The sequence below is a fragment of the Xenopus laevis genome, chromosome 8L, assembly GCF_017654675.1.
Source record: "Xenopus laevis strain J_2021 chromosome 8L, Xenopus_laevis_v10.1, whole genome shotgun sequence".
NCBI classification, from domain to species: Eukaryota; Metazoa; Chordata; class Amphibia; order Anura; family Pipidae; genus Xenopus; species Xenopus laevis.
This window is the reverse complement of record NC_054385.1, coordinates 94,161,677-94,176,414: the sequence shown is the minus strand read 5'-3', so window position 1 is coordinate 94,176,414 and position 14,738 is coordinate 94,161,677. Positions and strand designations below refer to the sequence as shown.

The following is a 14,738-nucleotide window of genomic DNA, read 5'->3' as shown; positions in this document are numbered from 1 at the left end:
AGGTCTAAGAACAACACTCAATAGTAAAAACCCATGTCCCACTGAGACTCCTACATTGAGAAGGAAAAACAGCAGCCTGCCAGAAAGCATTTCTCTCCTAAAGTGCAGGCACAAGTCACATGACCAGGGGCAGCTGGGAAATTGACAATATGTCTAGCCCCATTTCAGATTTCAAAATTAAATATAAAAAAATCTGTTTGCTCTTTTGAGAAATGGATTTCAGTGCAGAATTCTGCCGGATTAGCACTATTAACTGATGCGTTTTGAAAAAAAATATGTTTTCCAATGACAGGATCCCTTTAAGGTTTCCCGGGCTTGTGTAGTGTAATGCATTTGCTGCAACATATACTTCCCAATTAAATGTAACTTCCCACTGTATTCAAATTAGCCAACGCTAGCGCAACTTCACTTTGCTTGCTGAATTAACGCTAGCAAAACTTCGCAATAGTTCGGCGCCCTGGACGCAACTTTGCATTTTAGTGAATTAGCGTTGGCCTGGCGAAGTGTGGCGAGGTGAGCAAAGCAGTCGCTGGCGAATTTCCGCAGGTTAGTGAATTTGCCCCAAATATTGTACTGACCCTGAGCAGGAGGTCTTATAGGCTTTAAGCACCTGAACCTGAAGAGGTTGATCGGTTAATAGGTACAGCACTCAATTTTTGTATGGAACTTACAGGTGTCATATATTTTGTAGAGGGGCACCTAATTTTTTTTTATATGCTACTCAGCATTGTTTATAAAAAAATATTTGCAGGTTATTCATGGTTCTTATTATTTTTGAATTTCCTTCCAAATAAAACACAATAAACAGGCAGACTTCCCCCATATGATTTGTGAAAGTGCTGGAATATGCAGGTGAAGGAATTTCCTATGCTTACACGATTTACCCATCAAGATTCACACTGACACCAATTTAACAGTATATTCTGCCGTTTTGCTACTCCTTTAAGGAGATTTAGCCCTGGCAACAGGATGGATGTCTGCCATCACCCTTAAACTGAGCGCTGCAGTAGAGCTAAAAGTAGAGCTAGCTGACCACTGAAAATGCTTGTGTGAAAATTAGCATCAAAATTTAAACTCTTTCTGTTTTCTGTGTTCTCGTTTCAGGTTTAAATCTTGCTATGATTTGATTGTTTCAAGGTTTTGTGCAATGAACTTTAGAGCTTATGGAATTTCTGGCATTAAAATTCACAGAATAATCAGAGTACACAATCGTATGCTTAGACTAAAATTTGAGGAGAAAGTGCAGAACTGCATGGATAACGAAGACCAGTATAACACAGAGTAAGTTTTCTTATGACATTAGTAATAGTCAGAACCCACATCAGTCACAGTGAAACAAATATGAGCAGGTTGGTCTGCTGTTATTTGTTCTGTGTGTCTGCCATGTCAACATTACCAGAGCAAATAACTTACTTTTTATGGTGCAACTTCCTTACTCCTTGCTCTATGGTCCATTTATTTTATTTAATTAAAATATGTAATCAGTTAATTTGGGTACCCTTACATTTTACTACTGCAAAATGCAGTACTTTGTTTCATTCTGTAAATTAGCTGAATAAGTAATTAGTTCTAGTAAGCTCTTTTGGGCAGGGCTGTTTTTACTGTTTTTGATTATTGGCTGCTTTGTATATAAATCCGTATGCTCAATGTTTAGACCCATTTATTGCACAGTGCTGCTGATAATAATGATTCTTTAAATCAGCTGCTTTTCATCAGCTTTGCATTCGCTTTTGCCTCCCCAAAACAAGTCTGAAAATTACTAGTAATATTCCCTGCACAGAATAATCTGGCTTTTATGATCAACATAAAATTATTCTAAATAGTTTTATTGTAAATTAACTAGAACGTTAGATAAAAAAATCACATATAATTTGCTATAATGGATCATTTTTCATGGGCACTACACTAATATTGTGAAATGATATACCGGTAGATGTTTTCCACTGTAACTAATTTTTTCTTTCTGTATTATATCTATAAGGAGCTACAAGAAAAAACTGGAGTATCTTTTTTACATGTTTGACCCCAAGCTCCCTATAGATAAAAAGGAGCTTCTTTGTGTTCTTGAAAATGGCTTCGATATCACCAAGTTGTCCCAGGTAGAGTAAGATTTTATACAAGAATATCATCCAAAATAGGCATCCCCTAGAATTAAAATAAGTCAGCAAATATAACATAAGAAGTAACCTGAAAGTAGTGATTCACAGAATCCACTATTTTGGATTTGGCCGAACCCCCTGAATCCTTCGTGAAAGATTCGGCCGAATACCGAAACTAACCTGAATCCTAATTTATATATTCAAAATAGGGGTGGGAGGGGGAAAACATTTTTTACTTCTTTGTTTTGTGACAAAAAGTCACACAATTTCCCTCACCACCCCTAATTTGCATATGCAAATTAGGATTTGGATTCGGTTAGGCCGGGCAGAAGGATTGAATCCTGTTGAAAAAGACAGAATACTGGTCGAATCCCGAACCGAATCCATGGCATTAGAACAATGTCTGAAATACTGCATCATCTACACAGCACAATTTGAAACATTGCAGCGCATGGTAGGTTTTGGTGTATGGTATCCGAAGGTCCAATTATTTGAGACTAGTGATGGGCGAATTGTTTGGGTTAGTGTCCCATTTTCTTAACAGTTTTTTTACTATTCCAGTGTAGATATATGGGAACAAAAAGAATGTACTGCTGGGAATCCTTCATGATTTGCTACTACAGTCTTTAAAATGTTTTCCTTTTTGTTTCTATAAACTAAAATTCCAAGTAGCTTCTAAAGAGGCAAAGTTTCTAATTCATGATTTTGTATTTAAAGTTTTCATACCATGTCAGAACTTAAAATGATTATGCAGGTGTGGGATCCATTATCTGGAAACCTGTTATCCAGAAAGATCTGAATTACAGGAAGGCCATACCCCATAGACTCCCATTTTATTTAATTTTTTATTTTTTTTAAATGATTTGCTTTCTTTCTGTAATAATGAAACAATAGGTAGTACTCAATCCTAACTAAGTTATAATTGATCCTTATTGGTAGCATGGGACATAAACATATGCAATGGTAATCAGATACAAAGTGGGATCTACTCTTATGAGAAAATTTATATAAAAAATTGTCCTATAAAATAAAAAAGGATGCATCATTGTAAACTGGAATAATTGTGATTTTTTTTTTAAATATTCAAAACATAAAAATTTAAGTTATCTTTTGGCTAAGATAATGAATGCTTTGCTGTATATAGTTGAACTGTGTGATGTGGTAAATCTTTTTTGTGCCATAATTTGTATTGTTTTAGTCCATAATGTGTCATGTTGTATTTTATGCAGCTGCCTGAACAAGAACAAAGTGAGGCTGTTCTTCTTACCAACAGTATGAGTTTGTGCGAGGGACCAAGATTAGAGTTCTTACAAAAACAAGCAATGGACAAGAACTGCAGTCCAGAGGCTTTTAAAGATGGTAACCTAATTACTGTAGCACGTCAGCTGTATAGTAAATTACAAATGTCATGAACTCAACACTTTGTTTTGGAGTTGTTTGTGTACCAGAAATGCAATTAATCCTTCATATAATGCTGCATCACAATGGGAAGTATTTTGGGGGTAAATTTACTAAAGGGGGAAGTGACTAACGCTGTCGAAAATTTGCCAGCGTGACGTCATTTCTTAACTTCAGCGATTTACTAACGGTAATAGAGTAGATAGGACTTCCTCAAAAAATAGTTGAAAAATTTTCTAAGTCCCAAAAAACACTAGTGTATTTTCCTTTTTTCAGGGTGATAGGCTGCAAAAGAGCGTAACATTTTTTTTGGGGTAACCGGCTTCCCCCCTACATTTCCTAACATATGGCACATAAACTATACACTGGGCTCATGTGTAGGGCAATATAACAACTCTATTTTCTTTTATTAAGGTTTCCCGGCTTGAGTAATGTAATGTATTTGCTGCAACATATACGTCCATTGAACTTTAACTTCCCGCCGTATGCAAATTAGGCAACGCTAGCGCAACTTTGCTTCGCTTGGCACAGTAACGCAAGCGCAACTTCGCCAATGTTTTGCGCAAATTAGTATTTAAGTGAATTAGCGTTGTCCTGGCGAATGGAGTCACGAAGGAATTTTTTTCCACTCTAAGGCAAGTTGGAGAGGCTTCAGATGGGGTTTTTTGCCTTCCTCTGGATCAACTGGCAGTTAGGCAGGTTAAAAAAAAAAGTCAAAAGGTTGAACTTGATGGACATGTGTCTTTTTTCAACCTAACTTACTATGTTACTATGAATCTACGCCTGGCGAAGTGTTGTGCTGTGAGTGAGGCCGTTTTCGGAGTTTAGTGAATTTGCCCCGTGGAATGCTGCTGATTTTTGTAGACAGTTTAGATCAGCAAGCACATTTACTATCAACACTTTCTTCATTTAGGTTTTTTTATGAAGTATTTTACCATTTTCAGTACCCAAACTACCAAGAAAAATGTTTTCTAAACATAGGAATTTACTAAATACAGTTATGGGATCATTATCCTGAAACCCGTTATCCAGAAAGCTCTGAATTACAGGAAGGCCATCTAAATGTAACAGGCATCAACCCATTTTTCTTTATTATTTGCAACATATAACACAAACAGAGTGATAACTGTTCTTGTTCTGACTGGAAAACTCATATTATGCTAAATAAAGCTTTAAACATAAGTCTTAGAAAGTGTTTAAACAACGGCACATAAAGTTTAGGTAATACTGTATATCGTTTTTATATCTGTTGTGAACTGCCCTTATCAAGATTATTCTCTAAATAAGAACATATTTTCTTAATCTATTTTACTATAATGAACTTTTTGCTTACCCATAGGTATACTTGTCATTGCTAAAGTGTTCCTGGGACGAAGTGTACAAGCACGGGATGATCTTCCTATCAAACCAAATAACTACACAACAGCTAATTCAGTGTATAGACTACAGAAATTTTCAAACAGCACCTTTCATTCATCAAATGATGGTAAGTTGGGCTGTCAGATATGTATATAGTGAAAGATATAACAAGAAAACATTATTTAGTGAGATAAATAAGCTTCCTCTTTTGAAAACAGATGCTAACATAGCATAGTACAGTGGTTCTCACAATGTAGGTCTAGCCACTTTAGTAGGAATATAATTACTACTCTGGAGTAAGGTTACCTGATTTTCCAAGTGAAATCCAGGGACATATTTACATAGATGTGCTGCACGCACAATACTTTTTCCTGTGTCTAAACGCAAATAAGAAACTGCAATATAATTCAGATGTATGCATATTGCCTCAGATAAAACAGCAACAAAATTCAATTAAACAATTTGTTATGTTTGTTTCTTGGTAAACATTCACAAATACATATGTCCTATTGGAGCTCTTTGTGGCCCATGTTTATAAGTCAAACAACAGTATGCTACAGTGCCAAAATATCATTTTTTTTGGAGAATTGCTAGTGCTAATGCTTATATACCTCGTTGTAGAAATCTGTTCTTCTAAGGAACATGGGAACTGTGACTGCAGTCTACGACAGTGTGAGTGGTTTGTGTTTGATCATGAACTCATTTTGCCTGAATACGTCGTTGAGTTTGAATACATTTCCACGGTAAGATAAATTTACTAACTTCCAAAAGTATATAAAGTATATAAATATATATATATATTATATAGAAATTACTTTTTGACAGTACTTTCCCTAAAAATGATTTACATTTGTCTGTTAAGAGTTTCCATGAAGGTTGTAGTATAACTTTGCTAACTGAAGGAAGATCCAAATGTTGACTTTAACAAATGCCTGTTGATGCCTGTTGACTTTACCAACAAATGTAATGTCAATTCCAACCACATGTTCACCCACAAAGTCATTGTTGCAGGGTCTTGTTACAGCTGTAAAAGTTTGGTAAACCAAACACAGGACTGAAGCACAGATCTTTTCTGGCAAGGCATAATTATCAAGCAGATGCATGAATACCTTTATAAAATGTAATTATACTTTCATCTCCCACAAATACAAAAAGAGGATAATTTAAATAGGGTTAGAGTGCCTTTAAGAAATTGCCCACTTTAAAACCATCTATCATCTCTATCACCATTCTAATGTTTCTCCTAGTGATAAGGCAAGTAGACATGGCCATATCAAACACATATATGAATATGAGTTGTGTTGTGAATATGATCATGTACCTAAACCCTAAAACCAGTACGGCTATAAAAGCCATATTTTATATACTGAACTTACAGCCCCAGCTATAACAGTAATAATCCAGGCTTTTAAAGTTATTACAGGAGCGCCCCATCTTGGATATTGTTAGGAGCGTCAGTGTGCATCAGAAATTATATAGCCAAAAATTTAGGTTCACCTGTCATAGAAGCTGATGCTACAGAGCTGATTACTGAATTCTGATACTTAGGGGGTTATTTGCTAAACCTCAAATTTATCTGGTTAGGCTTTTTGGGCCAAAAACTCAAATTTTTCATGGGTAAAAAACCTAAAAATTTTCAAGATTTATTATACCCAGATGCTGCAAAAAGCCTGAATCTGAAAATCTGCCATCTCAGACCTGTTGAGGTCTTGTATAAATCATTGGGAGATCCCTATCCCAATTTGAAGATATTGTGGTCTGCACTGGATTTAGCCCGATAATCCAAGAAATTTGGGGTTTTCAGGCAAAAACCCAGGAAAATCTAGGAATTTGGGGTTTCGCTCAATTTTATTGAGTTTTTTTACCAATCCAATTCAATAGAGTTATTTTATTATTAAATAAGACAAAATCGGGGATGGGAGTTTGGTCAAGCTTTTTTATTTTAATGATTTTAGTAAATAACCCCCTAATTGTTCTGATTTATAGGCAGCCATGCAGTAAGAATATGAATCAATTACTAATCAACCTTGTAACATGACATTTATATTCTATATGTACAGTATATTGTGAATCAGCCCCTAATCACAGTTAACTGACAGCAGCACAGAGCTTGTGTTGTGAATCAACAGAAAATAAGTTGTGGGGATACTGAGAGAATCTTCAGAGGCATAGAACATAACGAGCAGCATTTCTACTCTACTTTTTTGTTACGCTTTAGTTTTTTTAAAGACTTAAACAAATATATAACACATAAGAAGAAAATTAAAAGTTGTCAATAAATGTGTTGTTTTTCTTCATGTAACCATCTTTTACACTGTATTTTTTTCTTGTAGGAAAATACGTCAGGGTTTGTACCATCACCCAATGAAAATGCTGAAGATATATCACATGATCTTAACCTGGATGAAGCTGCTATTAGTCTGGAGCCAGTATTAAAGCCAAAACCCAAAATTATCAGCCTCGATGAAAAGACAGTTCTGTCAGTGGCTAACGCTAATATTTACAGTCAGATAGCGGTGAGTACTGTCAACCTACTTTCTCTATAAATGTGTTTCTTTTGATGAAAGCATAACATTTGTTGATCATTAGAATTAAAAACAAAAGTATCTACTAGTCTATAACCTCAATACTGTGTATTTGTTGTAAAGGTTTGATTATTTTGGTGATACAAGATATTCAACCTTGATTACCAGTGAAACAGGCTCAAGTGCTTGAGCCCATAGGGACACAAAATGTTTGCAGTACATGAAATTCATGCTCCTGTTCCATTGACAGGTACAAGCAGTGCTCTGCCAATGGAATTAAAATTAAACAATTTAGAGGAAGGTGGTTTGCACAGGATGCAAGGGAACCCATGAATCATTAGAGGCACCTCCCAGCATTTGAAAACAGGAAGAGGGACAAAAACATCTACTTCTTAAAACTAACGTGTTTTCTGCAATCCATTGCTTTGGCTGCCTTCTGAAAGATTTTTTTTAAATAAAATCAAATGTCTTTTTTCCACAAGGGTTTTTTTTTGCTAGAAATAAAACACTGCCCAGCTTATTATTTTTTTGTAAAAAAAATCCTGCTTCTAGGAAAAAAATTTTTTTTTTATAAAATTGGTTCAAAAGCAAGCGAAAGCAATCAAATGCAGAAAAAGTACAGAAACTCACTCTTGTTGTCTTAATTCATTTTGCACAAAACTGAATCTTGAGGGTTCATAATTCTGTCCGTGTACTTAGTTATGTTCAGCTGGTCCACCAAGTACCTTTCCCCTGTCAGTTTAGATATTATTTCAATACTATAATTGTGTTTTTTTGTTGTCTGGCAAGTAAGCTCAATCAAAAGTCATAAAAACATAAGAAAAGTAATTCAAATCAAGGAAAGAGAAATACTTGACTTTATGTTTTAATGGAGAACAGGCAGATACAAATATATTCAAAGTGGGATCATCGCTGAAGACTGTGTTTGGTTTTTCTTGTACAATGTCCAGTTGTTCAAAGACTTCAAGAATTGGATAGATGCATTGGTGACATAAACATTTGAAAAAAAATATTGAGTTCAGATTTAATATGTTTTTTTAAAATTTTTAAATAGGTCCTAAATTTACATGGAAACAGTCTAAGTAAATTGAAAGATATCTCAAGATTGAATGGACTTCGAAAACTCACTATAAGTTTTAATGAGTTTTCGAGCTTGGAAGATGTTTCTTACCTGGTAAGGATTTCCGCATGATTTCTTTTTTTATTTTATAATACATGTAAACTTCTGGAAAATGCTAACCTGAGTATATAGTACTTATAAGTATGCCTCAAGGATTTTATTTTTTATATACAGTATACACAATATTCATTTTAAGCCATTAGGTTTTTAATAACTGCATCTTTTCTGAAAAGCTTTTGACATTTTCAGTATGTGTGTGCAATTGCTGTAATAAATGGGGGTAATTTAACCAGGTCAAATTATTTGTAAAAACATTTCTGAAAATAAAAAAACCATTACTTTTTACCAGAATAATCAGAGGTTCTGATGGTCTTGGATATATTCTTAGCAACCAAGCAAGCATCCCTTATATTAGACTTGGTTATATAATGCACATTTCTAATGGCCTTAGCACAGTATGATGTTGGGAATTTGCTGTGTAAGTAAATTGAAAGACATCTCAAGAACAAATTGAGTTAGAAAACTCTCTATACGTTTTAATGAGTTTTCTATCTTGGAAAATGATTCTTACCTGGTTAGAATTTCCCCATGATGTTTTCTTTATTTTATAATACAGCAGAACCCCCATTTTACATTTGTCAAGGGGAAAAAATGGTGTAAAATGCAGGAAAATGTAAAATCAGGGAAATGTATTATGCATAATATATAGGTGGAACTACAAAATAACAATGTAAAATGAGGGTGAAATTAAAATCAGGGAATGTAAACTTGAGGTTTCACTGGGAGTAAATGTAATAAACTGGTACTTGTTCCTCTTTGGTTTAGTTTAGGTATCGCGGCACCTTGCTTCCATCCAAAGCCATCAATAGTAGTTCAAAAATTATAGGTGTCGATACAAAACAGCGCTGAGGTTCTGCTGCAAAAGTGCCTTTATTTAACACGACATGTTACAAGCACCAAGGCTCTTTATCAAGTGTATATAAGCCAAACCAGTATACAACATTAAATACAATAAATTATTATTACTATTTAATATTATTATTATTATTTAATATTATTTTATTATTATTGTATTTAATGTTGTACACTGGTTTGGCTGATATACACTTGATAAAGAGCCTTGGTGCTCGAAACATGTCGTGTTAAATAAAGGCACTTTTGCAGCAGAACCTCTGCGCTGTTTTGTATCAACACATTTTTGAACTACTATTGAGGTTTCACTGTACATTTAAACCTGGCATAAATATATACAAATATATATGGGTTGTTGCATACTTTCATACAAGAAATTCAGTTTGCTGTACTGCAAATAATCCATTGTTTAAAAAAAAATGTTATCCATGGGATATTATGTTTTATTTATGTATATGGTGTCAGTTTCCATTAATTGGAGTGCCTGATCATAATAATTGCTTGTCATGATTGTTCCTCATACATTTCATGTTCAGTGTCTTTTAAAATAACTGTAGTTTCATCTGAGAATTGCACGTAACTGAATGCTATACAATTCCATTCATGTTTTTTATATATCTCTCTAACCATTTAACCTCTTACCATTTACAAAGCCTAATTTGGAATACTTGGATGCCAGCTTTAATCAGGTGATAACTCTGGAAGGATTTAAAGGTTTAGGGAAGCTGAAATACTTAGACTTAAGTTGGAACAAATTGACTAATAGCAGAGAAGATTTTCACATATTACGTAAGCATGCAGTACAGCTTTCATCCCTGGACATTCGATACAATCTCTGGCAAAAGGTTGGTAAACGAATTACTGAGGATTATTGTAATTGTTACTACATCCTGCATGCGCTATAATAAGCATTCTAAGGAAGTATTGCTCTTTTTTAGTGTGCTACAAACAATATATAATTAATTTATTTATCTATAGCATTCTCATTCGTAGTGCTACAGTATATTTAGGACCACCAGTTGCCCATGCCTATTTTTCTGACTACATTTGCAGTTTTTACCCTTGGCTTTCCTTAGTCCTCATTATCCACTTCCATAGCAGCAGGAGGAATGGAATTCTCAAAGTTTATAACTGTGCTTCTCTAAGAAGCTGCTATAACCAGGCTTTTGGGCTAAACACCTGATGTAAGAGAGTCAGAAATACTAGGATTAACTGACTATACAGACTATACATTAAAGTAAAGTGAATAGAAAGTGCATAGACAGGGTCCCTGACACCCTTGCAAGAGAGTTTCTGAGCTAAAAAACCTAGTGTTAGCCCTGTTAGAACTGTCTAAAAGTGCTGAAAATCACTAAAAATGTATGTAAAATTGCAATCATAATTATTATAATAAATCACCCCTTTAAAGGAGAATTCAACCCTAAAGTTAAAAAAACCCCTACCCCCCTACCTTCTCCCTCCAGCCTAAGTGTTTCCCTGGGCAAAAGCCCCTAATGTTTTACTTACCCCTCGGTGCAGATTCAGGCATCGGAGTTCACGGGCACCATCATCAGCCGCTTTGGTAATCTTCAGAATGAGACCGGACATTCTGCAATTTTCGGGAGTTTGAGCGCATGAGCAGTTGTTGCAAAACAGAAAATTGCTCCAACGGCACATGTGCCTCCACGCCGGGCTCATTTCGAAGATTTTTGAAGAGAAGAAGATGGCGCCCGTGAACTCCGATGCCTGAATCTGCACCGAGGGGTAAGTAAGACATTAGGGGCATTTGCCCGGGTAACACTGGTGGAGGAGGGAGGGGGTTTATGTAAGGTAGGGTTTTTTTAATTTTAGGGTTGAATTCTCCTTTAATATATTTCCCCTCTCACCCCATAGAGTGGCCACCCCATAAGGCTTATGGTACACAGAGCATTGTGACTGCCACTGTTATCTGTTGGTGGTGGCCAATAGGCTCCTGTCTTGCAGTCATCACTTGTACTGTTAATTAAAGAAAAGTGTCCTGTCTGATGCATGTAGAATGGTGACAGGAAGGGCTGTTGGAAAAAATGCTTATTGGACAAAGTTTATTACAAGAGAACAGCACAGGTATTTTTACATACTACTGCATCTCAATTATGCCCAGTGGCATCACTATAGGGGGGAGTCAAGCTATTGGCTCTGGGAGGCTCAGGGGGTGACATGTAATAGAGATGAGGTCATTAACAGGTTTTTCTGGGGGGGGGGTTATGCTCCTGATTATACCAGAAAATAACCAATCAGTGATGGATTTCCCTAATGTACACTTCTAGCAATGTGCCATTACACCTTGTATTCTAGTGTTTTTGAAATAAGGAAAGCCTTCTTAAAGAATATATTTAAGATGCTAATTGGCTTTAACAGTGTGTCATCCTACTCTCAATGGAAGCCTTTTGTAGCTTTCTTTGCAGACTACTTTGTTTAAATATCTCAATGAACAAAATGTAATTACTTTCCTTTACCGCATGCTATGTTTACCGCACGTAGTTTGTTTAGGCATAATGGATAATATTCCACTACATTTTCAGTTTTTGTGTCTTTATAATTATGTGCATAAATTCTCACTCTGTATTGTATTGCAGCCAAGATGTAAAATGAAATTGCAGAAATCTTTGTTTTACTATAATAAAGATTATATAAATGTTGGCAGAGTCTAACAACCGCGTAGCCCACATGTTTTAAAAGCCATTTCTTAAATGCGTGGCCTAGTTTTAGACAGATAAAATTACCTATATAACACAGTTTCTATTGTTATTTGTAATACACATTCCCAGTATTTGACTCTACAAGGCCTTGTATTTTGGTATATCGGTTTTATAATATATTTCATGTAATTCTTGGTTTACACTTTTTCAAGCCAGCTTCAGTGCACAAGGCCGCAATTGCAATATTGCCATCACTGACTCATTTGAATGGTGACCTCATAACAGAAGATGAGCTTTCTGAGGCTTTGCAGATTTCCTCTGGATCCAGAATTACACAGGTTACAATTTTATTCTTGGTAATACAAGAAAATATATTTTTTGTACTAAAGATTTCTGTATGTCAGAACAAAGTATGCAAATGTGTAAATACTGTAGCTTTTCCAGACTATACTATGAATACAACTAATGTTGTGGAGAGTAGAGACATGCCTTGAACATTTCATTCATATAAATTAAAAGACAGAAAGTAGTACTGTATATCAAATGACTCAAGAATGTTCAGGAGAGGATTATATTTCATAGAAAGCAGAAGAGTAAATCAAGAAGCTGTGCCCTAAAGCATTCAGGTGGGAAGCTCGGGATAATAACAGGAAATGCTACTTTACTGAAAGGACACTTGATGCTTCTCCCTTCCAGTTAAATTAGTAGACTTAAAATTATAACATGCAATGAGTATGCATAAAGGGATTCTAAGATCACACATGAACTAGCAGTGCGTTTTTCTCATTCAAAGCCAGCAAGTATTGTTTGTACTTATAAACAGGGATAAAATGGAAAAAAATTGGTAAATAACATTTAAGAAGGGCACACCAATATATGTAATATTAATTCTAGATAACAAAAGAAAATAGTAGTGTGGGTACAAGGAAAAAATCTGTTTCCCAAAGACCATATCCAGTCCATTCCACATAGCACACATACAGGGTAAGACAGGCATGTATCCAAAAATATGTACCTTAGCTCACATTTAAAGTAGCAAAATAGTGACCAGTACATAAGAAAACACATACCCAAAAGGTTACCCTCAGTAGTCAAATGGCACAGTATTATTTAGAGAGGTCCACTTAAATTGTTTCATTTCAGACATTACAAAGAGTATTCATGGCTTCTGTTCTTCCAGGCTTCACTACTGATCAATGCACGGACCGACGCTGTAAAACCACGCTGCCTAAATTTATTGCCATCTGCTCAAATCTTAGCTCATTTTAGTAAGAATTGTCTGGATCCAAATGCTGAACTGAGTAACAGTTGTTACACCATGGTAAGAACCATTTATGTACACGATTGCCTTTTTATACTAACTTTATAATCAGAGGAACTAAGATGTGCTATATATTATATCATATATACGTTACATACACATATGGGATTTGCTATCCGGAAACAAGTTATCCAGAAAGCTCTGAATCAGAACAGAACATAGACTCGGATTTTGCAGAATCCTTCTGCCAGACCAAACCAAATCTGAATCCTAAATTGCATATGCAAATTAGGACAGGGAGGGAAATCGCATGAGTTTTTGTCACAAAACAAGGAAGTGAAAAATGTTTTCCCCCTTCCCACCCCTAATTTGCATATGCAAATTAGGATTCCGATTTGGTTCAGTGTTAGAATGATTATTAAAATTATGACCTTTTTCTCTGTAATAATAAAACAGTACATTGTACTTGATCGCAACTAAGATATAATCAATCCTTATTGGAAGCAAAACCAGCCTATTGGGTTTATTTAATGCTTACATGATTTTCTAGAAGACTTAAAGAGATACTGACACTAGAAATTAAATTCTTTTTTACATCTATCATAATATTACATTTGAAAGCTACTTATAACTTTGCCATAAAGTATTTGCACAATGCTTTTACATTATCTGTCTGGTGCCTCATGTTCCTGTATGAGGGGGCTGCCATATTTGTGCAGCAGAAGTTCATTAGCATGACAGGCTGAGATGGGACAGTCAGGCTGGCAAAACAGTCAGTTTTAGAAACTTCAACTAACAATAACTTAGATAAACAAACCTCTCAGCAAAGAATTATCAACATGACCTATAGGAAACGTTTAATGTACATTCATATTTTAAAAAGTAGTTTTTTAGTGTTATTATCACTTTAAGGTATGGAGATCCAAATGATGAAAAGATATGTTATCCTGAGAACCCCAGGTCCCGAGCATTCTGGATAACAGGTCCCTTACCTGTATATTATATATAAATTAATAGTTGAATAAATGTAATATGTACACAGAGATGGGTTAAGCAGTAGATTGCATTCACTAGATTAGCATAGTAAAATATAAACCCTAATTTCTAAACAACTGGATGTAAAAGAATAGTTCGGGTATAGTATTCCTTATCTGGAATGCTGGGACCTGGGGTTTCTGGATAAGGGATCTAGCCATAATTTGGGTCACCATACCTTAAGTTAAAAATAATTTAACCATTAAATAAACCCAACAGGATTGTTTTTTCACCAATATGGATCCAGGCAGCTTAGTTACCATCAAGTAAAAGATACTATATTATTGGAACAGGAAAAAGGATATAATTTTAACAAATGATTTGCTTAAAATAGAGTCTATGGGAGATGGCATTCCTGTAATTTTCAGCTTT

The 14,738-nt window shown here is 35.1% G+C and overlaps 1 protein-coding gene across 4 annotated transcripts in view; it reads left to right on the top strand.

Annotated features, from left to right (window-relative positions):
- Nucleotides 1-14,738, top strand: part of lrrc9.L (leucine rich repeat containing 9 L homeolog) — a 60,537-nt gene that overhangs the window by 20,922 nt on the left and 24,877 nt on the right. For 2 of the 4 annotated variants that reach the window (XM_018230667.2, XM_018230668.2), the window contains exons 11-20: nt 1,105-1,281; nt 1,982-2,099; nt 3,329-3,458; nt 4,837-4,983; nt 5,478-5,599; nt 7,190-7,372; nt 8,436-8,555; nt 10,067-10,258; nt 12,283-12,408; nt 13,251-13,391. In XM_018230667.2, the coding sequence (XP_018086156.1) occupies nt 1,105-1,281; nt 1,982-2,099; nt 3,329-3,458; nt 4,837-4,983; nt 5,478-5,599; nt 7,190-7,372; nt 8,436-8,555; nt 10,067-10,258; nt 12,283-12,408; nt 13,251-13,391 (1,456 nt within the window). The remainder of the gene's footprint in view (nt 1-1,104; nt 1,282-1,981; nt 2,100-3,328; nt 3,459-4,836; nt 4,984-5,477; nt 5,600-7,189; nt 7,373-8,435; nt 8,556-10,066; nt 10,259-12,282; nt 12,409-13,250; nt 13,392-14,738) is intronic. The other 2 variants (XM_018230669.2, XM_041573104.1) reach the window with 2 other exon arrangements.